The 23310-nt window shown below is 49.3% G+C and overlaps 4 protein-coding genes across 9 annotated transcripts in view; 3 read left to right on the plus strand and 1 right to left on the minus strand.

The window, feature by feature from the left end:
• Nucleotide 1: 1 nt before the first annotated feature.
• LOC106145825 (aflatoxin B1 aldehyde reductase member 2) lies at nt 2-3974 on the plus strand. Its single transcript, XM_065038078.1, has 7 exons — nt 2-244; nt 955-1142; nt 1641-1745; nt 2248-2344; nt 2446-2545; nt 2868-2997; nt 3473-3974. The coding sequence occupies exons 1-7, from the start codon at nt 40-42 to the stop codon at nt 3632-3634; spliced, it is 987 nt and encodes a 328-aa protein (XP_064894150.1). The 5' UTR covers nt 2-39; the 3' UTR covers nt 3635-3974.
• Nucleotides 3975-4229: 255 nt separating this feature from the next.
• MRTO4 (MRT4 homolog, ribosome maturation factor) lies at nt 4230-6951 on the minus strand. Its single transcript, XM_065038087.1, has 8 exons — nt 6796-6951; nt 6658-6716; nt 6484-6587; nt 6303-6384; nt 5465-5532; nt 5099-5250; nt 4873-4949; nt 4230-4564 (listed from the first exon to the last, which is right to left on the minus strand). Exons 1-8 carry the CDS (start codon nt 6821-6823, stop codon nt 4406-4408), a joined length of 729 nt encoding a protein of 242 aa, XP_064894159.1. The 5' UTR covers nt 6824-6951; the 3' UTR covers nt 4230-4405.
• EMC1 (ER membrane protein complex subunit 1) lies at nt 6935-18197 on the plus strand. The gene is made up of 23 exons (XM_065038048.1): nt 6935-7071; nt 7729-7853; nt 8131-8196; nt 8364-8457; nt 8930-9058; nt 9203-9329; nt 9680-9829; nt 10164-10331; nt 10828-10899; nt 11340-11399; nt 11629-11751; nt 11948-12044; nt 12713-12829; nt 13704-13903; nt 14127-14276; nt 14499-14660; nt 14864-14983; nt 15216-15353; nt 15736-15909; nt 16053-16263; nt 16488-16572; nt 17016-17145; nt 17371-18197. Exons 1-23 carry the CDS (start codon nt 6992-6994, stop codon nt 17548-17550), a joined length of 2958 nt encoding a protein of 985 aa, XP_064894120.1. The 5' UTR covers nt 6935-6991; the 3' UTR covers nt 17551-18197.
• Nucleotides 18198-18344: 147 nt separating this feature from the next.
• The window catches only part of UBR4 (ubiquitin protein ligase E3 component n-recognin 4), a 74969-nt gene continuing 70003 nt past the window's right edge, over nt 18345-23310 (plus strand). For 4 of the 6 annotated variants that reach the window (XM_065038042.1, XM_065038043.1, XM_065038044.1 and 1 more), the window contains exons 1-3: nt 18345-18549; nt 22362-22459; nt 23171-23274. In XM_065038042.1, coding sequence (XP_064894114.1) covers nt 18419-18549; nt 22362-22459; nt 23171-23274 — 333 coding nt within the window. In that variant the 5' untranslated portion in view covers nt 18345-18418. The remainder of the gene's footprint in view (nt 18550-22361; nt 22460-23170; nt 23275-23310) is intronic. The other 2 variants (XM_065038046.1, XM_065038047.1) reach the window with 1 other exon arrangement.

Genomic DNA, 23310 nt, shown 5'->3' on the forward strand with positions numbered 1-23310 from the left:
GCGGGGCGGGCGCGCTCATGCGCAGTATCCGCGGTGGCGATGGCGGCGACGAGAGCGGGAGTGCGGCCCGGGGTGGTGCTGGGCGCGATGGAGATGGGCCGGCGGGCCGGGCCCGAGGCCAGCGCAGAGATGCTCCGCGCCTTCCTGCGCCGCGGGTACCGGCTCATCGACACCGCGCATTTTTACGGAGGAGGAGAGTCCGAGAAGATCCTGGGCTCGCTGCTGGCGGGCGGCGCCGAGCCCGGTACGGTCGATCGCTGTGGGGATGGGGCGGTTTGTGAGGAGAATGGACCGTTCCCTGAGGCGAGGGGACCGTTCCCTGAGGAGAAGGGACCGTTCCCTGAGGAGAAGGGTCATCCCTGAGGAGAAGGGGCTTCCCTGGTGAGGGGCTGGAGCACAAGTGTGATGGAGCGGCTGAGGGACCTGGGGGTTCAGCTGGAGAACAGGAGCTGAGGGGAGACCTTCTGATCTCTGAACTGCCTGAAAGGAGCTTGGAGCCAGGGGGGTCGGGCTCTGCTCCCCAGGAACAAGCGCCAGGAGCAGAGGAAACGGCCTCAAGTTGCGCCAGGGGAGGTTGAGGTTGGATGTGGGAACAATTTCTTTCCCAAAGGGCTGTGGGGCATTGGAACAGGCTGCCCAGGGCAGTGCTGGAGTCACCATCCCTGGAGGGCTGGACAGACGGACATGAGGTTCTCAGGACATGGGGCAGTGCCAGGGCTGGGGAACGGTTGGACTGGATGATCTTGCGGGTCTTTTCCAACCCAAACGATTCTGTGATTCCCTGGCAGGCTGACACCATCCCTGAGAAGGGCCTCTCCTGCCAGGCTGACATGACCCGCAAGAGAAGGGCCTTTCCCTGAAACACCTCAAGCAATATTTGCATTATGCCTCTTATAACCATTCCCTTTCTGAAGGTGGAAACACCCCTGCTCATTCTTTCTTTCTCTCTGCCAGTGGAAATCGCCACCAAGGCCAACCCCTTGGATGGGAAGACACTGAAGCCCGAGAGCGTGCGATCGCAGCTGGAAACGTCCCTGGAGAGGCTGAAGAGGACGAGCGTGGAACTCTTCTATCTCCACCTTCCTGACCACGGGACCCCAGTGGAGGAGACACTGCGTGCCTGCAATGAGCTGCACAAAGAAGTAAAGCGGGCAGTCCAAATCTGGACCACCTCTTGCGTCTCTCCCTCCCTCCCTCCCTCTCACCACTCTTTCAAACCAGGGCTGCTCCTGGTGCCTTTCTGCAGCATCAGGTTTGCGCAGCACTAGGAAGAAGGGACATAGGTGACCAGGGCAAAGACGAACAGTTACTGCTGTTGGGTGTTCACGTGGTGCACTTTGTTCTCAAAAGCTCTGAGAACATTTGACCTTTGCTTTCAGGTGTGTTAACTGACTAGGTTAAAATTCACACTGGTGAATGGGTGAAGAATTCCTGAATGGCAGTAATCTAATCGTGCCATTTAATTTGAACACAAAACGGGGAAAGTATTTTTGTCAGGTCTAATAATTCATAGTCATCTAAAAGCAGCAGACAGGGATGAGCAGAGAAGTCAACTAAAGTTGGGCAACTGTCCTTTCACACCATCTAGATAAAAACTCACTTTTAAAACTGGAACCGAATACACTTTTATTCCTCTGCAGGGAAAGTTTAAAGAGCTCGGTCTGTCAAACTACGCGGCGTGGGAGGTGGCAGAAATCTGCACCATCTGCAGATACAACAACTGGGTGATGCCAACTGTGTACCAGGTGAGGGAGGGGCACTTGCTGTGGTCTGGCAGCTCTTTTGTGGAGATAAGATGAACCAAACCAGGGGAATATGGGGCTTCAGATCAGAGCAGCGTGCGGATGGTTGTCTGTGTCCTCACAGCAACGATCGGTCACCATGGGGAAGGGTGTGGGACCCCCAGATCTTGGACAAGCCCCTGATATGTCAGATGTAACACAGACAAAGAAGCTGCTGCAGTTGTCTGGGAAGTGCTTTCACGTGATTAGAAAGCTGAGGTTGATTCCCGCAAAAAGATGAGCATGTGTTTTTTCGCTTGAGTCAGTGACTCCCTTGATGTGGAACTCAAGAGTTTTCATGTTATTTGCAATCCTTTAGTGAAAGTCTGTTCCTAAGCAGATAATAACCTTGTGTGACCTGGCACTGCTCTTCTGGATGAGTTTTGACAGGTTAGGGTGGGGAAGAGGCTGTTCCAGGTGCTTCTGAGCCAGCGTTTGAAGTTCTTTGTCCCCCTTCTCTGTGCAGGGAATGTACAATGCAACCACTCGCCAGGTGGAAGTCGAGCTGTTCCCTTGCCTGCGATACTTCGGGATGCGGTTCTATGCCTACAATCCGCTGGCAGGTAACGGGGAGGGACAGGGCGAGACTTTGAGACAAAACCACGTGAAATGGGGACTGCAGAGAATCCAGCTCATCCCTAAAGGGGCTGCTGACCCTTTGCAGGGGGATTGCTGACCGGCAAGTACAAGTACGAGGACAAAGACACACGCCAGCCCACTGGACGGTTTTTTGGGAATGACTGGGCTCAAGTGTACAGGGACAGGTATGTTTTGAGCTGATTGATGAGCAGGGAGATGCGGCAGGAGTGGCTACATAAAAAAATATGCTAATAATCAGCTGAGAGGAAGCAGAATTGCCCAGAGCTTGTGCAGTTACGATGTCTGTGCATGTGGTTGGCACCGTGGCTTGTGACCGAGCTTTGCCAGGCTGTTTTTAGGCTCAGGTTCTTCTTTGCTCACAGAAGACCTTGGAGGATACAAAGGATTTTATGAGGCTTCCTGAAAGCCTTTCGTACTTGCTTGGAATACAGGTGTACGATTTGCTAGAGGTCCCAAGGGCAAAAAGAGTGATTTATTTTCTTGCAGGTACTGGAAAAAACACAATTTTGAAGGAATTGCCCTAGTAGAAAGAGCTCTGAAAGACGCTTACGGCTCCAACGCGCCGAGCCTGACCTCTGCAGCCTTGCGCTGGATGTACCACCACTCCAAACTGCAGGTGAGAGCTTGACGCGGCTGCACGCGAACAGGGACATCTCTGCATACAAACAACGATTATATTTTAATCCAGATATTCCCTGGGTTTGTGGCCTTCCAAAGTGAGCGTTGCTGTCCAGACTCTGCCTTTCCTGTAGTCATGGAATTGGGGAAAGTGGAAGATTTTAAGTGGCAGTTACTGGGCCCACCCAGCCAGCGTCCCTCTGAGGGGGTGATTTGGCTTTTCATCAGATTAGGAAATTCATGTTTATATTCCCCATCTCCCCAAAATGTTCCTGTCGCCCCTCGTAAGGTGGGATTTGGCATCTTTTGAGGCACTGGTGTGACTGGGAGATGTTCTGGCCTTGTGAATAGAACTTCACGGTGTCAGCGGTCTGAATTTTACTGGAAAGAAACATTTAAAGTTTGGCCTGCAGCGGCTTAGGAGCTGAACCGGGTTTATTTTGGGCTCAGCGACTGCTCTCGCTGCTTTCCAGGGTTCTCTTGGAGACACGGTGATCGTGGGGATGTCCAACCTGGAGCAGCTGGAGCAGAACCTGGACTACAGCGAGGAGGGTCCCCTGCTCCCGGCGGTCGTGGAGGCGTTCGATAGCGCCTGGAACATGACGGCGCACGACTGCCCCAACTATTTCCGCTAGAGACCAGGGTAGGGACACGAAAGCGGGTGTGGAGAGGGTGGAAAATCGAGTGCGAGTCTCTGTAAGCACAGGAGAGGTATTTACCCCCTGCCCTTCGCTCGATGTGATTTTTGCCTGTATTAATGAAGTTTTTAGGATGCACTAATGGCTGTCAGCACATGTTAGGCCATGCTTTATTCTTCCTCCCCTCGTGGACGTTCGGCTGTATGCAGCACACACTATGACTTAAAAATGCAGTTGATTGGGGAAAACTGACACAGAAGTGGCAGAGGGGCCCCAGTTCTGATTTAATGAGATATTAGCTAATTAATTTAATAAATAAAACTTTTTTTCTAACGCACACCCCATCTCTTAATTGTCTCTACAGCCTGGCTGGCATTTTCTTACGAGCGCTCACTGATTTTGAGTTAAATAGTTTTTTCTGAAGCTTTTATGGGACAATAAGAACAAACCCTCAGCATCTTCCCCAGTGCCAGGCGTGCCGCATCCAAGTTTTGTTACATTTACACGCTTTCTGCCCAATTTTCGTGTTGGAGGTGTCATCTCCTCAGATCCCGCGGTACTCAAACAATAATAGGCAGCACTGACAACCACCTGAAGTTTTATATATAGATTTATATTAAAAAAGTAGTATCATTAGGTCATCTTTTGTGAAGAACATCTTTGAGCTGATCGTCCTTGTCCTGTGGGTGCAAACAGGGAAGGGAAACACCCTCCTCTTCTTCTCTCTAAAAGAGAGAACTGTCTAGTGTCCAAGCACAAGGACTGCTGCTAGTCCTCGTTGCTGTCATCAGCATCTTCATCCTCCTCTTCCTCCTCCTCCTCCTCCTCTGCTGTGTCTCCCACGAGCTTCTGGAAGTCTCCGGTCTCAGAATTCCACAGAAATTTGATGGTGACTTTAAACTCCGCCATCTCGTAGCCAAAGAGTTTCTAGGAAAGGACACAAATCTGTCATTGCCGCTCTCTTCTCTCTGTGGCCAGTCTAACAAGAACACTTAAATAATAAATATTAAATAGAAATATTGCTTCCAGATGGAAACTGCAGCACAGCAGGAGCCAAAGTAACTCCTGCAGAGTTTTCTCGCCCACATTAGGAATACAAAAGGGTGTTTGCTTCAAGTGCTGGTCACCTTCGACCAAGAACTGGCACCCTCCAGCAAAATGAAGCTGAACAGTTAATTATACTGTACGGGGGGAAATAGGGGCTCATGGAGACTCTGCGTTACGTTGTTACTCACCAGGACGCGGGCTTGTTCGGGGGTGAGAACGTCCCCTTCTTTGCAGACTTCATAATCTGACAGTAACGTCACCACTCCTGCGGGGACAAAAGCTCTTGGAGCAGGTTCCCAAAGGCTGGATTCACCCGCCAGGATACGGGGTGCAGAGCTAACGCACTCTCAATTATTTAATGTTCTCCTCAAAAGACAAAAACTGCAGCTCACCCTCCGCCGCCGCCCCACGTACCTTTCTTTAAGGCCGTCGGCAATCCCAGCTGCCGTAACTGCGGCTCCATGGAGTGCGGGAACTGCTCCAAGGGCCCCGTGTCCAGGCTCACCGTGTACGTCGCCTTGTTCCCCGCACGGGCAAAATCCACCTCTTTGAATTTAGAGAACCACCTGGGAGGGGGAACGAGGGGTTTAGGTGCGGGAAGAACATCCCGTGGGGCAAGACGGTGATCAGGGCTGTGATTTCTGCCCCAGCGCTGCAGGGGTGGCAGGGAGAGCGGAAAAGTCTCATGAGGTCATTGCTGTTTTAAGAGAAGCATCAGCAAGGGGAGTATTTGAGTGGAAAAAAGGCAGCTCAGCGTTTCAAAGCCACACGGGTACTTACTCGTCCACCTCATCTTTGGTGCGGTTTGTGAAGAGGAGACCGACTTCACCCCTCAGGTGTTTGCTGACCTGAAAGACAGGAGCAGGCTGTGGGACTTGGGCAGCACCCAGGGACTCATCTCAGGCTTAATCCTGTACAACTACAAAATCTCTAAACCAGAGCTTTGGTGTCAGGATTTGTCCTGACACCCGTGTCCTGCTTGGACACAGCGTCCGGACTTGTGTCAGTGAGCGTCCCCTGTACCGGGCACTGGGGAGGCCAAACCTCGAATCCTGGGGGCAGTTTTGGGCCCCTCACGCCAAGAAAACCCTTGAGATGCTGGAGCGAGTGGAGAGGAGGGAACGGAGCTGGTGAGGGGCTGGAGCACAAGTGTGATGGAGCGGCTGAGGGACCTGGGGGGTTCAGCTGGAGAACAGGAGCTGAGGGGAGACCTTCTGATCTCTGAACTGCCTGAAAGGAGCTTGGAGCCAGGGGGGTCGGGCTCTGCTCCCCAGGAACAAGCGCCAGGAGCAGAGGAAACGGCCTCAAGTTGCGCCGGGGAGGTTGAGGTTGGATTTAGGAACAATTTCTTGCCCAAAGGGCTGTGGGGCATTGGAACAGGCTGCCCAGGGCAGTGCTGGAGTCACCATCCCTGGAGGGTTGGACAGACGGACATGAGGTTCTCAAGGGGGGGTTATGGTTTGACTCGATGGTCTCGAGGGGCCTTTCCAACCAAAATGATTCAGTGACAGGGGTGGACTCAATTAAAACACAGCACAAAGGTGACACAAGCTCTGTCACCTCTCGCCATCACTCCAAGACACAACCAGGGGATGCACAGAAACCCTCCAGCCCCCACCTTGTGCAGGTTCTCCTTGTACTCGCTGCTCGGCTCCCGTCCCAGCGCCACCATCATCACTTTGTTCTTCCCGAAGAAGATCCTGGAGCAGCATGAGGAGGAAGAAGAGGATGACGAGGAGGAAGAAGAGGAATGATGTCAGCCCGTCCCCCTCCTCCCGCCGCCATCCCCCCCACCTCACCTGCTGTGCTTCCAAGCATTCCGCACGTCCTTCAGCTTGTTGTTTCTCATGTTGGCCACGGAGAACACGAAGATGTACTTGTAGGTGTCCACGCATCGCCGCAGCTGCGGGGAACCGGTTACCGGATGCGGGGACACGGGGGGCACGGCGCGGGGCCGGGCCGGCCGCACTTACCTCCGCGATCAGCGCCTGCTTGGCCTCCAACCCCTTCCTGGGCGTCCGCGTCAGGGAGACTGCGGGGAGCGGAGCGGAGAGGCGGCGTTAGTGCGGGAAGGGGCCGGGGAACGGGGGACGCGGGACCCGAACGCTCACCCTTGCGGTCCCGCTTGGACTTCGGCATGGTGCCGCCGCCGTGCTTCGAGGCCCCCTCGGCGCCGCGCGGGCTGCTGGGAACGCCGCCGGGCTGTAATGCGCGGTGCCTGCGTCCGCACAACCGTCCTCACGTGTGTTTTTCGCGCAGGCGGTGTGGCGGGCGGCCCGGCGTCCCTAAGGCCCCCTCGGCTCTGTCATGGCGGCCGCGCTGTGGGTGCTGCTGCTGCTGCCGCTGGCGGCCGCTGTGTATGAGGATCAAGTGGGCAAGTTCGACTGGTGAGTGCTGGGGAAAGCTGCGGGTTCACTCCGCGCTGGGGTCCGCCTCCCGCACGCAGGCCCCGGGCCTCACTTGCTGCCTACTCCCGCCCGGCCTGTCCCCTCAGTGAGGCGCCGCCTTGTCCCGGCTGGAATATTGTGTCCAGCTGTGGCCCCTCAGTTCCAGCAGGACAGGGAACTGCTGGAGAGAGTCCAGCGCAGCCACCAAGATGCTGAAGGGAGTGGAGCATCTCCCGTGTGAGGAAAGGCTGAGGGAGCTGGGGCTCTGGAGCTGGACAAGAGGAGACTGAGGGGGGACTCATTCCTGGGGATCAAGATGGAAAGGGGCAGTGTCAGGAGGATGGAGCCAGGCTCTTCTGGTGACAACCAGTGACAGGACAAGGGGTAATGGGTTCAAACTGGAACACAAGAGGTTCCACTTGAACTTGAGAAGAAACTTCTTTCTGGTGAGGGTGGCAGAGCCTGGCCCAGGCTGCCCAGGGAGGTTGTGGAGTCTCTTTCTCTGCAGACATTCCAACCCCCTGGACACCTTCCTGTGTAACCTCATCTGGGTGTTCCTGCTCCACGGGGGGATTGCACTGGGTGAGCTTTCCAGGGCCCTTCAACCCCTGACACTCTGGGATTCTGTCTCACCCTGACCCACGTTTCCCCTTGCAGGAGGCAGCAGTACGTAGGGAAGCTCAAGTTTGCTTCCTTGGAAGCCTCACAGGGTTCAAAGAAGCTCATTGTGGCCACTGAGAAGAACGTTGTGGCCGCCCTGAACTCCAGGAGCGGCGAAATCCGTGAGTGAAGCGGTGTTTTGTGGCGGGGAATGTGCCTGTTTTGCTGGGGCTGACATGTTAATTAAGTTGCACTGTGTTTTCATGCTGGTAAATTAATGCTGGTGATGCTGCTTTGTCAAAGAAAATTCAGCTGGTGCTTCGAAATCTATTTCCTAGGGCAGGCAGGTTGTTCTCTGCATAAACTTATTGCCATAAAGAGTCTAAGTTTAAAAATAATAACAGAGAAATGGCCTTGGGGGAACAAGTCTTGTTCTCACTTAACTCTTGTTTGCTTCAGTGTGGCGCCATGTGGACAAGGGGACCCCTGAGGGAGCGATCGATGCGATGCTGATCCACGGGCAGGGTAAGGACAGCGTCTGGGTGCTGGGCTGGGCTTAGAACTCGGCCTTGGATGTGGGATCTCAGTCACGTGTTAGACCACAAGTTGAACTTGCTGGAACTCATTGCCTTGTTGATCTGTGGTGGGTGACAAGTTCTGTGTTCGTCTCTTTATCTTAATTTTCTGGGCAGATGCCATCACGGTGTCCAATGCTGGCCGCATTCTGCGTTCCTGGGAGACCAACATCGGAGGGTTGAACTGGGAGACGTCCCTGGACACGGGCAGGTAGGCTTTGTGTTTGAGCTGTCTCTTTCCCTTTGTAATCCTGTTCTAGGAAGGAAAAAAGGCCTTGTTGACCTTGTTTGGACTCGTGTTACAGAGAAGAATTATTTAGTTGTAAGGTTTTTGCAATAACATTTGGCTGAATTCTTTAGGAATGCCTGAACCTTGCAGTTAAATCTATTTCTTAGCAAACCAGTAAGAGGAAGAGAGACAGTTTTTCCATAGATAGATTTTTCTCTTCAAATACACGACACGTTAAACACGCGTCTGGTTTGGAGTGTTTGGATTCCACCCTGATGCTTTCTGTTGAGATCAGCAAGGATCGATAAAGTGGGCTATAAATTGTCCTTCAAGACTGATAGGAAGTATTTGAAGAAAGTCTTCAAATAGAGTGGTGTGGTTTTGTTGTGTTGTTTTCTTTTTTTTTCCTAGAAGAAAATAGTTTTCTAATTTATTGTTTCTGACCTGTGTGTAGTTTCCAGGCGGCGTGTTTGGTGGGGCTCCAGGATGCGGTGAAATACGTGGCCGTGCTGAAGAAGGCGGCCATCTCCCTTCACTACCTCTCCAACGGGCACCAGAAATGGGTGGAACACTTACCAGAGAGGTAAAAACCATATTTTAAGTAAAAATGCAAACTTCTGACAGGGAACTCATTGCCTTGGAGAGGAAGGGATGCTGTGCTTGTGTTATGCTTTAGAAAACGGTAACGTGAGGAGATGATGCGTCATGGTTGCTGATTGTCTTGCAGTGAGAGCACTCAGTACCAGTTGTTGTATTCCCGTGGGGCTGGAGTGATCCACGTGCTTGGAATCGTTCCCCAGAGCCACTTGAACGTTTTAACGTTCAGCGTAGAAGATGGAGAAATTACAAAACAGGTAGGGCTTGATTACAGATCCAAAATGTTGCATTTGATGTTAACAAATCCATTTCTAACTGTGGTGTGTGGAGTAATGAATTGGTGTTGTAGTACAGGTAAACTTCCCTTTCACTGCGGCGTTGCCTACAAACCGATAAATGCATTTCACTGCTGATTGCCCTGAAATCAAAACTGAATTAGACACACAGCTGTTAGTCAAAACCTTCCTGGCAAACCTCAGGTTGACAGTTTCTCCCAGGGTCATGGGTAAAAATAATTCTGACTTACATTCTTGGTTGTGTCTGGGTTGGTTCTCTGAAGATTTTGGTTTATTGGCAACTTAATCTCTGCTTATGTCTTTCTTGGCAGATCCGAGTAGCAGCCCCGTGGCTGAAAAGCTTAACGGGCACGTGCGGCGTGGTGGGGGACGCGGTGCTGGTGTGCGTGGACAGGGACAGTCAGTCGCTCTACGTTTGCTCCTTGGAGACGGAGCAGGAGATGAAGCAGATCCCACTGCAGGTGGGAAGTGCCAAAAGAACGTTGTACGTAATTCATGGTCCAGCTGTTTTGGAGCCTGGTTCTGTTAGTAAACCACAGAATGATTCAAGAGGTGTGGGGCGGAGGGAGAAATTGAGGGAGCGGAGAGAGAAAACTGTGTGGTTTGTCTGTCTAATCATTCCTTCTGGATTGATGTCTCCAGAGTTTGCTCCCGTGAGATCCTAGTTCTCTTTGCTTGTGCTGTATCGTTATCGTGACGTGTAGAACCTCTTCATAAAGCTGCTGGTAAAGGAAGGTATTTGTTCCAGCAAAGAGAAAGTTTTCACAAACGCATATACTTGTTTCCCTTTTGCAGTCGCTTGAGCTGGAGTTTGCCGATGGCTTCCAGCCCAGGATATTGGCCACTCAGCCCAACGCAGTCGCTGCTTCCCGGACGCAGTTCTTCCTGCAGCTGGCTCCGAGCCACTTCTCGCTGCTGCAGTACAAACACGGGCTGCTCAGCCACCTTCGGGACTTCCAGCAGGTAACCGAGAGAACTGTACTCGAGCAAGAGAGCCAAGTACAGCTTTAAATTCTTTAAAATAAAAAGAATACCGGTAGCAAGCATTCTGAACATGCCGCTGAGCTTCTCATTTCCACGTGCTCTTGGCTGCAATGCTTGAAAGCTGATTTCATTTCCACTGGCTGCTGAAGTATTTCCAGGTGTCAGGGTAGGTGTGTTTTGTTGCCCACAACTGTCAGCGTTGGGGTAGTTCTGGTTTTTCAGGTAGACAGAGAAGCGCAGGTCTCAGTGGCCAGTGGTGCCCAAATACTTTGGTTAGGCCAGCTGAGAGGTTTTGAAAAGCGAACAAGCCGTAAAAACCTCAGTAACACTGCATAAAGTAGTTCAAATTCAGCTGTGAAAGATCATGTGTTTTCATTCCCGTGTGGCTTAATTAGCTGCACAGGCAGTTTTTGGTGGGGTCTGGGGTTTTTCTTTTTTGTTTTACGTTTTCCTGCAATTTTCTTTTTCTTTTCAGGCAGCTCTGGTGAGTTTTGCAACAACTGGGGAGAAAACTGTGGCTGCTGTCCTGACCTGCAGGAGTGAACTGGTGAGTACAATGTGCTTCTCCTGTGGAACCAGCAGTGGGGGACATTCCCCTAGTGTGGAAGGCCCAGGGTTGGGTAGTAATTTAAGGAAGATTTAATCATCTTTTTAGACATACAAAGACACTGGAAATGCAATTAGGTCTCGATTACATCCAGCTAAGGCTGTCTGCGCCTTTGTGGAGCGCGCTGTCCTGCGTGCAGCGTGTTTCAGCCTTGCGTAAGGTGGGTGTGTAACTAGGAACGGGCTTTACTGATCTAGCGAGGATTTCGGTTTAGAGATAACAAACTTGGCAAAGTTTCATTTTTATCAGAAACAGAACACAACTGTTTTCTGCCTGTTCTCAGAGTCGAACTGAGATTTGTCAGGCACTCAAAAACCTCCTTTTTTCTACACTTTCATTGGGGTCTGCAGCCACGTTCTCTCTTTACATCCTCGTTTCAGAAATCTGTGAGTTCCGATGGCCTTCATGCTGCAGGTGCTCTGGAGGAGCCCCGGAAACAGGTATCAAGTGCACTTGTTCCCCAGAACCATAGAACTTCTCAACAGTCCATTTTATTCCTTTGCATGCAGGAACAGAATAAAAAAGGTGTCACACCAGCTTTGTAGCAGCTCCATATATATTATCTAAAAATAAACTGGAAGCCACAGTTATTGCTGAATATTAAATCCTTCTGCAGATTGTGCTGTGGTGTGTGTGTTTAACTCGGCTATTTTCCGCTTGTTGTTGTAGGAATCCTTAACCTGTTCCAATCAAACCTACAATATTAATCTCTACCTGGTTGAAACTGGCCAGAGGTTGTTGGACACCACGATTACCTTCACCCTGGAGCAGAGCGGGGCCAAACCGCAGCAGGTGAGCGGGGAGGGATTATTTCAGTCCCGTGGTTTATCAGATTGCAGTGCCCTCCCTGCCCCGATTCGGCAGGACTGGTAGAGCCCTATGGACATTCCATGGATGCCGTTTGCTCTTGTTTCACCCAATAGTTCTGTTTTCTCCAAGGAGATGAAGCAATCGTTAACCTCGCTGTTTTATTTGCTCGTTTTTCCAGCTGTACATCCAAGTTTTCCTGAAGAAGGATGACTCCGTGGGCTACCGAGCCTTGGTGCAAACAGAAGACCACATGCTGATGTTCCTGCAGCAGCCAGGTAACCGGGAAACAGCTCAACTACTCCGTTTTTACCAGTGCACACCGTGGCACTGTAGGACAAGAAGAAAACTCCATGTCGCAAGTGATTATATATAACTGTCCTGAGCTAAATCCCATCAAATACTCACCTTCACCAGACATCTCATCCGAGAAAATGTTTCTGCAGTGTTCTTGACATGGACAGAGCCTTTGAATTTCATGGGGTTTGTGCAGATTTCAGAACTCTTTTTATAGGGTGAGAGTCTAATCTTCCTCAAAGGTTCTTCAGAAAAGATCCTCAAGCATTTTAATTTGCAGAAAAGGTTGAGAGCCCGTCTCAGTGCCGTGAATTTTCTAGGGTTTCAAAGGCACCCAGGTGTTCACACTGTTCTCCTGTTTTAAATAGACTTAACGACTGCAACCCTTTTAAAACATCAGATTGCTTTACAGTTCTTGTGGCTTATTTTTCAACAGTGGCTCCAGTTGCATAAAATATTTGTCTTTTTTGAAATAGCTGATCTCGTTACGTTAGATACACACTAATTTGCATTGCATTAAGAACAGTGAGTTGCATTCAAAGGGCCCAGTGGAAGATGTTTCTATACTGAGTGATGATTTTTCCGCCAGAAGTCTCTTCCCAGATATGAAGTGTTGATTTTCCAATATTGTACTCGTTTTTCTTCCCAGGAAAGGTCGTGTGGAGCAGAGAGGAGTCCCTGGCAGAAGTGGTAAGCTTGGAGATGGTGGATCTGCCTCTGACAGGGGCACAGGCCGAGCTGGAGGGAGAATTTGGAAAGAAAGCAGGTAAATCGTAGACTTAATAGAATTACCCTTAGGCATGTGAGGGTTTTTAATTTACTTCCTGAAAAAATGTATTTATTGTTTTAATTTTCCTCAGAGCTGAGAATTATGATTCAAATTTCTACTGATGGCAATTAAAATGAGCAGAGAGAAACCCATTTTGAAGTCCAATGCCAAATGCAAATGACACAAAGTGTATTACATGGTTATATTAAAAGAACAGCAGCCATAGGAGAGATTTTTTGGCCATCTCTCCTAAACATTTCCCTTTGACCCTTTCTGGAGGAGTCGTTTGCAATAATAGCTTTTGGTTTTGCTTTGTTTTGTGTTTTCTTGCTGTCCTGGATGCAGCCATTCAAGGTAAACTCTGCATGCTGTGTTGTCTAACGTTCCTTGTCGAACTTGCTCTCTTTGCTTGCTTTCCTCAGTGGTGAAATACAGTAAAAATCTGGTTTTTTGCTTATTTCAAGATGCTAAATATAAACCCTGATTGGGCAGAATTAGGTGTTTTTTCCTCTGAGAGCTTCTCTTGCTCTGAGTAAGGAGCGCAGAGGGAGAAATGCACCTTATGGGTGAGGAAGCTTTAGGTGGGACTTGCTGTGGGTGCACCAGTGAGGACAAGATGATGTTCTCTGCAAGAAGGTTTGCTTGAAGTTGCTAAGATAACATTTTGCAATGAGCTGTGCCAGTGTGAAGTGGGAAAAGGCTGATAAATATCATAAAAACGATAACTATAACTCTGCTGTTCTGGAGTGGGAGGCAGAGGCAATGAATTATCACGGGTTAACGCATGGTCAAGACCATCATTTTAATTACAGAGTGGGACATAACCTTTTTATTTTTTCCCCTCTCGTTCTCACTGTTGGTCTGTTTGCAGATGGTTTGCTGGGGATGTTTCTGAAGCGGTTGTCTTCCCAACTTATCCTGCTGCAAGCCTGGACCGCTCATCTTTGGAAGATGTTCTATGATGCCCGGAAGCCCCGGAGCCAGATTAAGAATGAGATTAACATTGACAATTTGGCCAGAGATGAATTCAACCTCCAGAAAATGATGGTGATGGTCACCGCTTCAGGAAAGGTGGGGACACTGGGGTAGGAATTTGGTTTCTAGACTGTAGTGAAGAGTCTCAGCTCTGAATTCCCACCCCTGTTTTTAGCCAGGCTTTAATAGAATGTCGTGGTAGTTTTAGAGAGGGACTAAATACTCTTATCTTTGTCATATCCCAAAGAAAGTTGCAGTGCTTGAATGTGAGAGATGTGTTGTTCTAAACTTTGGCTTTACTGTGTTTTTCTCCGCTCAGCTTTTTGGTATTGAGAGCAGCTCTGGCACCATCCTGTGGAAACAATATCTCAGGAACGTGAGACCCGGTTCCTCCTTTAAGCTGATGGTCCAAAGAACAACAGCCCACTTCCCGCACCCTCCGCAATGCACCTTGCTCGTTAAGGACAAGGTGGGTCCCTCTGTCCCTCCGTTGAACCTGCTGAGTGTGGAAATCTGCCCTTTAAAAAGGCAGGAGAAAGTATCTTTTTGGGTATTGTGTGGTAATCACTGATGTGGGGACAGGAGGAGAGTGAATAGTTGAATCCGAGCTATGAATAGTTGATGCCAGCAGGTAGAAAACCAGCTCTTTTGTGTGCCCGAGAACGAGTTTTGTGTCTTGTTTGTGTTTTAGGAAACCAAAATGAGCTTTCTGTATGTGTTTAACCCCATCTTTGGGAAGAGAAGTCAAGTAGCTCCCCCTGTTTTGAAGCGCCCAATTCTTCAGACTTTGCTTCTGCCCATTATGGATCAAGACTACGCCAAAGTACTGCTCTTGATTGATGACGAGTACAAGGTAAATTGCTTTGCCCGGAGGCAGTTTTCTTCATGTTCTGGTTAAAAAATGCCATTGAGTCGCATTTCATACAAAACTATGAGGTTATTCTGGTAATTTAGACCTCATCCTGATAAATGTGTTTGAAATAATCTTTCTGTGTTGTTTCCTATTTTTGTGTGTGTCAGTGGTTTTGAACATGTGTTTTGATTCTTCTTGCCCAGGTTACAGCTTTCCCAGCAACTAAAAATGTGCTTCGCCAGTTAGAAGAAATAGCCCATTCTATCTTTTTTTATCTGGTGGATGCCGAGCAGGGAAGACTCTCTGGATTCAGGCTGAAAAAGGTACAGAAGCTGCATTACAATCTAAGTGATGTCACCTTCCTAAATGTCCTCTGGATATCAGTTGATTGATCTCATTTGGTTTATGGTGTTTTGCTCAGGGTAGAAGCACTTCAGCCTCAAAACGTGCCTAAGAAACCTTTAAAATTCAAAAGCAGGGAGAGCTCCCTTTGTCTTATTGGTGGAGATGGTGTCTTTTTGAGGACAAAACCTACATTGTGCTTTTTTCATCCAGGACCTGACAACAGAGGAGAGCTGGGAGGTGGTGATACCCACCGAAGTACAGAGGATCGTGAGCGTGAAAGGGAAGAGGTCGAACGAGCACGTGCACTCGCAGGGCCGTGTGATGGGAGACCGCAGCGTCCTCTATAAGGTGCCCTTGGAACTTCTTGTTGCTTTTTCTTGATGTGTTATCTCATGGGAAGATCTCAGTGCAGTTTCCAGCCGCTACGTCGTGATTCACTGCCCCACAGTGCCATTTTTATTGTCTGTGTCCACAACCTGCTGCAGAAGATGATGATTTTGGTGGAGATGTCTTTTATAAAATGTTTTCCTGCAGCAGTTAAGTCAGTCAGACATCTGATGATGGTGAAATAGCTGCTTGTGATCTTGGCTTCAAGTGATCAAGCTTCAAGTGATCTTGGCTAAGAAGATACTTGGTTTATTTTACACCTAGTCCCGGATGAAACGCAGATAAATGAGGTGCCTGTGGCACTGAAGTGGGGGTCTTGTTTGGTTTGTTGCTTTTTCTGCAGTCCTTGAATCCAAACCTGCTTGCTGTGGTGACGGAGAGCACCGACACGCACCACGAGCGCACTTTCATCGGAATATATCTGATGGATGGAGTCACGGGCAGGATCATCCACTCGTCGGTGCAGAAGAAAGCGAAGGGACCCGTCCACATCGTCCACTCAGAGAACTGGGTGGTGGTAAGAAATTGTTCATACCTTGTTTTTAACATTTGGGAGGGAGGGGCCGTAGCTGAACCTGCGTGGAAAAGACTTTCTGACCATTCTCTGTGATTTCCTGCCTCATATTCCTTAAAAATTCCTAAAATCTTCTCTGATTTCAGTACCAGTACTGGAACACGAAGGCGCGTCGGAATGAGTTCACCGTGCTGGAGCTGTACGAGGGGACGGAGCAGTACAACGCCACAGCCTTCAGCTCCCTCGACCGCCCCATTTTACCCCAGGTCCTCCAGCAATCGTACATCTTCCCCTCTGCTATCAGCGCCATGGAGGCCACCATCACCGAGCGAGGCATCACCAGCCGCCACCTGCTCGGTGAGTACGTCCTGCTCCGCTCTGAATGCGTTTACACCACCTGCACGAGCCAGGTTTTGCACAAAAACCAAGCAAAATGCAGTTTGCTGCCGAAAATCCTGCCTGTGGGCTGCCAGGGGCTCCTGGCAAGCGTAAGGAGAAGCACTGAGGGAGCGTTTCTGTTCACTGTTAGAAAATGCTGACAGAAATGGCTGGTTTTAAGATATTTTTCTTTCAATGCACAGTTGGGCTTCCCTCCGGGGCCATCCTCTCTCTTCCAAAGGCTCTGCTGGATCCTCGCCGCCCGGAGATCCCTACGGAACAAAGCAGGTGAGGAACACGCGATAACCGATTTTGCGTATAATATATAATAGTGTGAAGGAGAACAACTTGTTTTGGGCAGATTGAGGGCGATTCTTGCATGAAATTCTGCGAGGCTGCTTTGTTCCCTTGCTGTGATGATGGAATAAATGTGGCCGTAATGCAGCAGGTCTTATCGTTAGCAAAACCAGCCTGTTCTCTGCACTCCCAAGAAGTAACAATCAGAATAACTGAAGTTTTTATAATGACACTTTGCGAACCTGAGACACCTAAGAGGAGGCTGCTGCTGTGTAGTCTGACCCAGCTGGTGTGTTTGATTTTCATCTTGCAGCAGAAAAGCTGCTAAATTTGCTGGGTTTAGGTCAACTTGTGATGATCAGACCTAGTAAAAAACACATTGTCCTCCATGTGCTGTTTGTCTGCGTTCTGATTTCTCTTTAAACGCCTTTCAGAGAAGAGAACCTGATCCCGTACTCCCCCGATGTGCAGATCCATGCCGAGAGGTTTATCAACTACAACCAAACCATATCCCGAATGAGGGGGATTTACACAGCCCCCTCCGGCCTGGAGTCCACGTGTTTGGTGAGTGCAGGGCCGAGGATCCAACCTAGGGCCGTGGAATTTGTGGATAGAACAGGGTGATACTATAACCTGTGGCGAGTTGATCTATAAATTCTTATTTAGCTCCTCACCATTTAAACATTTATTTTGATCAGAACTTATAGACCCAGGTCAATTTTTTTGTGTTTTATGCGTCTGTTTCTATGTTCAAACCCACATGACCAGCTCGCCATCTCATCTCCTCAGGTTGTCGCGTACGGCCTGGACATCTACCAGACCCGCGTGTACCCGTCGAAGCAGTTTGACGTCCTGAAGGACGACTACGACTACGTCTTGATAAGCAGCGTCCTCTTCGGGCTGGTTTTCGCGACGATGATCACCAAAAGGCTGGCGCAGGTGAAGCTGCTGAACCGGGCCTGGCGGTAGCGCTGCGCCGGGGCGGGTGCCCGAGGTTTGGGGCTGGCTGAGGACCTGCCCCCCTCAGAAACTCCAGCTCGCGTGACTCGTGGACGCAAACATCTCTATTCCATTTCGCCTGGAAGAAAAGCTGCTAACGCAACAAAACCATCCGCGGGCTCCGCGTCTCCCGCTGACAAGAAATGGGAGATGGGAAAGAGACACCGCTCTGTTCATGACTCAAATAGAACTCTTCCAAACCTCCGTTAAAGCCCTAAAATCCGCAGTTGCGTCGTCTAACGTCAGTGAAGCTCCCGTGTGCGAGGACTGAGACGAGGACCAGACGCTGGGGGATTTGTCAGCAAAAAGGTTCGAAATGGGGTGGATGTTGGGGGCCAATTAATGAAGTTGCCGGGCTCAGGAGGGATTTAAGTGTGAAGTCTCTCTGTGTTCGTTATTTATTGTTATGATAACGGTAGTTCCTTCTCAATTCTTTTTAAACTCGCCCACGTTATTGTCCAATGCCGGGGTTGAGGAGCAAAGACCCTCCCAGCGCGTTTCCCCTCCAGATAATGACTTTTAGCTCTTTGTATGTGGATTTAAATTGTCGCGATGAAGTCCCGCCCCCCAGCGCCCGTGTCCCGCCCGTCCCCTCAATAAAAGCTCAGGAGCACGAACCCATTTTATAGCGCTGGGGGTTCATTTGGCGCCGCCCCCCTCCGCACTGCGCATGCGCCGCCCGCAAACTTGCTGACTCATGTACTGCGCACGCGCTTGGGCCGGGCCCTTCTTCTCCAATCGGGAGGCGTGCTGCGCGCGTGGGCGGTGCGTCACTTCCTGTGTGTCCGGGCCCCCCGTCCCGCCGCCGCGGCGCCCCCTGGCCCAGCGCAGCGGCAAGATGGCGGCGGGCGGCGCGGGGGCCGCGGCGGAGCCGGGCTGGGACGTGGCCGTGCGGCCGCTGCTCTCCGCCTCCTACTCGGCCTTCGAGATGAAGGAGCTCCCGCAGCTGCTCGCCTCGGTCATCGAGAGGTGAGGGCTCACCTGGGGGCGGCGGCCTGGGCGCTGCCGCCTTCCCCCCTCCCCTCAGGGTCTTTACCTCAGGGCGGGGGGTCCCCTCGGGGTTCGCGCTGTGAGGGGCCGATGTCGGGCTGAGGAGCGTCTCCGCCCAGCGCTGGGGCCGGGCCGGTGGGCAGCGCTGGAGCTGCGGGGTAACCGGCGCCCCCGGGGGCTCCTCAGGCCCGGGCTCCTCCCGGGGGTTCGGGTCCCCTTGGCACCTCATGAGCGGCGCTGAGGTGCAGACACCCGGCTGTTGGCGTTGGCCGCTCGGCCGTAGCAGAAGCACCATTGACAGTTACTCCCCGGAGAGGCTTCGGGACGATTCTTGCGGTTTTTGTTCCTGTTCGAGCACATTATGCAGTTCACACACCTCAGCTGGCCCGTTCCCTCTGGGGACAGACTCACGGCGGGGTCACTGCGTGGCACTCGCTCCTGTTGGGGTTTCTACCAGTGCAATGCTGCTCGTGTTTCGAGGAGAACAGAACCAAAGCGAATCAGGTCTGCCTTTTCTGAATCAGAAAGGTTGGACTCAGAGCATGAGCGCGCTCACCGGAGCTGCTAAAATTCAACTTGTGCCTTATTTTGTTATTTAAAACATGCCGTAACATTATGCTCCGTTACAGCGGTAAAAACCTCAATCACTCTAAGTTGTCAAGAAACAAAAAGTAAATGCTGTGCTAAGGAAGATATCAAAATAAAGCCATGTGGTATTTTGCTTAATATATAATGGCTGTGTGTCCAGAGAACAGATGCTTCGAACTAACGTTCTGTGCTTACATACGTGTAGTAGTGGTTCACCTTGGCACCTGTGGCTACTCAATATTTATGTGATTTGGGCGGTTCTTAAGCTGATCTTTCTTTTAGGAGCCATTCCAGGTTTGCTTTTCCTTGCGGTGCCGTTGCTGTGCCTGGTGGAGTGTTTGGGCAGAACTATATCACAGAAATGCTTAAGTGATCGCACCTGACTTTTGGGAAAGGTCTGTTTACTCCATTAGTGAGGACGACGGTTCCGTTTTCCGCTTGAGCCAGCAGTTTGTTGCCTTTACGTAGCACTAACCCGAGGCCTGAGTTAGTTTTGTGCCTGATGCGGACAGGATTAGTGCGAGCGCAAGGAGTCTTGCAGGACGGTATCTTTTATTTTGTGCCTTGAGATGATGTGGTAAATCATGGCGAAAAAAACCACAGTTTGTTTGTGTTTGGAGCCATGCTCCTCTATTCTGAACAAGGAATCTATCTTTAGATTACTAATCTAAAACATTTTATCTGTTCGACTTATTTTTAGAAGATGGTTGTGAGCTGTTGTAGTGAGACTGTTGGTTGACACCATCCACAAAGTGGATTTCCTGGTAAAGAAACATGGTGCGATGACAGCAAAATCACTAACATTATTCTTTTCAAAATAAATCAGTAAACCCCTTTTTCTGACAAGTCTTATATTTCATTTTTAAATCATCAGGTTGCTGGAATTCCCCTATTAACGTGGGTATTCAAGAACTGATAGGCTTTGGCTTCTCTTTTGCTGTACGTTCTGGAAATGCTGACTTGGAAAGGCAGAAGCAAAGGGGAACGCGGTTTACAAACGCTGTGCCAGCCAAGGGAGCTGGTTTTCAGCAGTGAGAGCTCCTGCACCTGCTGCTCTGCCTGTTCCAAAAGAGGCTGCTCTTGTGCCCAGAAAGGGCTTGTTTTGGGTGTGTTTAGGATTTGGAAGCAGAACTGAGAAATGAGGTGGCTGAAGTGTTATATTTGATACTGCTTCTTCCGTAGCGTGGTGGTTTTCCCTGGGAAGCAAATGTTATTGGAGCAATAAATCACAATACAGTAGCCGAAAGTTATTATTAAGTCTCACTTTACATGCAAAATAACACTCTAGCACATCACGGATCAAGATGTTATCTTTCATTTCTGTTTATTTGCAAAGGCTTGGTGATTAGTTGACAGATGCCTTCTGCTTTTCACTACCCTAACAAGTCCACGACTTGTTTTAATAAAACTCAAGCCTTTTATTGCCCAATCCAGATGAGATTCCCCATCTTGTTGTGGTTTCTGCCTCATACACATTGTCTTGCACAGCTTGACCTATACAGCAGAACGATAATTGAGGAGCTCCCAATTTCTCCTGTATTCTATTATGCCCAAATTGTTCTCTCAAATTATGTTGCATACACCTGCTGCTAATTTATCGTTGAGTGTAAAGAGGTAGATGAGCAAAATTAGTGTCTGGATGTAAGAGAGAATGAACGTTTTTGCACATTTAGTCTCTGCTTTTCTGGCAGGAGACAGCAAGGTTGAATCTCAGTCGTGTAACACTGCTGAATATCTTCAGCGAAGCCTCTCGCTTCTTAATGGCTACTTTGCTATTTCAGCTTTGCAGGTAGATTGAATAAAAAAGCCTCTCAGAACTAGGAAATCAGAACTACATGGCTGTTGAATCTTTCTGCTCATTTTTCCAGAAGAAATGGTGTATTCTACAGTTTCTTTAGTTTGAGCCACATCTCCCATTGTGACTGGAAATGGTGACTTCGGATAGAAAAAGGGGACTGGGCGTAAATTGGGTGCTGTTCGGGTCGTCGCGTGTGGGTGGGTGAAGGGTACATGGGGACTTGTTTGGCCGTCCTCTGCAGCAGTGTTGACTGTCACTGGCTGTGAAAAATCATCATTTAGTGGGGTAAAACGTACCATGATGGGCTGATGCCTTCTGCTCATCGCTCCCCTCCAGGAATAAGCTCTGCTGTGGACAAGGCTGGTTTTTGAGAGGTAAAGTGCCTGGTGACATTGAATTGTATAGTCTGTTCTTCAAAGTAATTCATTCACATCACTGAATGAAAGTTTTTGTCATCTGAATATGTGAAATAAATTAATTTAAGCATTTGACAGCCGTGTATTCGCATCCCTTGGTTTTGTCACAGGAAAAACCTTCAGGTATCTGTGTGATGGGATGTGGTGTGACACAGCAGCAGCATTTAACATATCATTTGTGGGCATAAATAGATGTTCTCCATGGCCAGTGACCCTCACCGAGAGACCTCAGAGGCTTCACTTTCAGTGTGTTGATGCGTATTTTGCTTTACATTTTTTACTTTTGGTTTAAGTCGGTGTTATTTTTGTGTGTGTCCGTTGATTTGTGCGTGGGGCAAAATGATGCAGATCTCTGAAGTTGCAAGTGTCAACCCACGAGGCTGATTCCAGCGGACACGTTTTTCTCTGCCATTCGCTACCTGCCCAAATCTTTACTCTCCAGCTTGTTGCAGACACTGCATTGTGTATTTGTTATTATTGTGCAATTGCCTATTTTGATCCTCCTGTTTTGCAGAATTGCATAAACGCCGGCTGACTCGGTGCCGTGACAGAAAGGGAATGCCTGGGCTCCGCTCCTGGCAAACCCTGCCCGGCGTTAGCAGAACAAACAGGCCAAAATTTATGGGCGGCTGAGTTTAGAATAACTTAAAGATTAATGAGTCTCTGACTTGGAGAGCAATTGTAGAAGAGGCTGACCTTTTCACGCTGCAAAGGAGAAACACTTGCAGTATTGGGGCTGTTTCCTTAAATGTCCTACGTGGGCAGGGATTTTGGTGCCCTGGTCTGTCGGCTGCTGGGGGAGTCAGGCCTGGGGACATGGGACATGGGACACAAGGGAGAGGGTTCTGCTCTCAGAACTCTGATTTGAAAAGAGAACATGATTTTAACGATCTTGTCTTACATCTGTTAATAGATACGACATATTCCGAGTGTTTCGTGGTGCTGTTGTGCTGTACGCAATTGACATGTCTCCTGTTCTCTCATTGCAGTGAATCTGAAATCCTACACCACGACAAACAGTATGAGCCTTTTTACTCTTCCTTCGTTGCACTTTCTACACATTACATCACTACCGTGTGTGGGCTCAGTAAGTGTTCCCCTCCTTTGCTTCTCTTACTCTCATGTTATGGCCAGGATATAGTAAAAATGAACTACAACTGCTGTCCTTTTGGTGTTTGTCTCAAGCCCTTGCTGAATCAGATATTAAGGCAGAGCGTTGTTAGGTTTATACTGCCCAAATGTCAGTGCTGGTGGAAAGGGAAACCTGTCAATAGGGGTATTTGGGCCACCAAATACTGGACAGCGTTGACTTTTGGTTGCTTATTCATTGGCCTGACTTCCTATATGGAAAATAATTTTTGCTTAAACATTTAAATCTCTTTTCAGGATTTTTAGGTTGTTCTTTGGTGGTTATGTTACCACATTGGGAGCAATGATCAAAACATTGTGACTCAAAATATTTCATGTTATATTTTGGCTGAGAGAATTTGGCAATTTCAGCAAAAAAGGCTTTTGTGTCAACTTGTTTTGTGTTCTTCAGTGCTCCTGTCAGTATTAAATAACATTGCTGGGGAAGCAACATCTGTATCTAAATTACCTTGTCTGGGTAGAAGATATTATCCTCGCTTTATTGACATTCAGTGAGACTGAATTTATATTGCATCTGTGCGTTAGGGGTGATAGACTGCGTATGTGCGCGTGTTGCGGAGCGTTCTGCTTTATTGAAAGCATTAAGAATGTATTGCGCTGAATTATTTAAAAGCTTGTCCTGAGTGATGCAAACATCTGCTTTTTTCAGTACCAAGAAACCAGTTGCAATCAGTGGCGGCTGCTTGTAAAGTCCTGATTGAATTCTCGCTGCTGCGGCTGGAGAACCCAGATGAAGCGTGCGCTGTTTCGCAGGTGAGCGCAGGGTTTGACCGCGTGGGCAAACCGGGG

The sequence above is a fragment of the Columba livia genome, chromosome 21 (assembly GCF_036013475.1).
Source record: "Columba livia isolate bColLiv1 breed racing homer chromosome 21, bColLiv1.pat.W.v2, whole genome shotgun sequence".
In the NCBI taxonomy this organism is placed as follows: domain Eukaryota; kingdom Metazoa; phylum Chordata; class Aves; order Columbiformes; family Columbidae; genus Columba; species Columba livia.

Bases quoted from the DNA above. Each gene is read 5' to 3' on its own strand.
- LOC106145825 (XM_065038078.1), top strand. From the start codon at position 40: ATGGCGGCGACGAGAGCGGGAGTGCGGCCCGGGGTGGTGCTGGGCGCG. The intron at 1,746-2,247 runs GTGAGGGAGGGG...TTCTCTGTGCAG, and splicing joins TGATGCCAACTGTGTACCAG to GGAATGTACAATGCAACCAC. The intron at 2,998-3,472 runs GTGAGAGCTTGA...GCTGCTTTCCAG, and splicing joins ACCACCACTCCAAACTGCAG to GGTTCTCTTGGAGACACGGT.
- MRTO4 (XM_065038087.1), bottom strand. From the start codon at position 6,823: ATGCCGAAGTCCAAGCGGGACCGCAAGG. The intron at 6,588-6,657 runs GTAAGTGCGGCC...GGTTCCCCGCAG, and splicing joins AGCAGGCGCTGATCGCGGAG to CTGCGGCGATGCGTGGACAC. The intron at 6,385-6,483 runs GTGAGGTGGGGG...ATGCTGCTCCAG, and splicing joins AATGCTTGGAAGCACAGCAG to GATCTTCTTCGGGAAGAACA.
- EMC1 (XM_065038048.1), top strand. From the start codon at position 6,992: ATGGCGGCCGCGCTGTGGGTGCTGCTGCTGCTGCCGCTGGCGGCCGCT. The intron at 10,332-10,827 runs GTAACCGAGAGA...TTTTCTTTTCAG, and splicing joins ACCTTCGGGACTTCCAGCAG to GCAGCTCTGGTGAGTTTTGC. The intron at 14,984-15,215 runs GTACAGAAGCTG...TTTTTCATCCAG, and splicing joins CTGGATTCAGGCTGAAAAAG to GACCTGACAACAGAGGAGAG.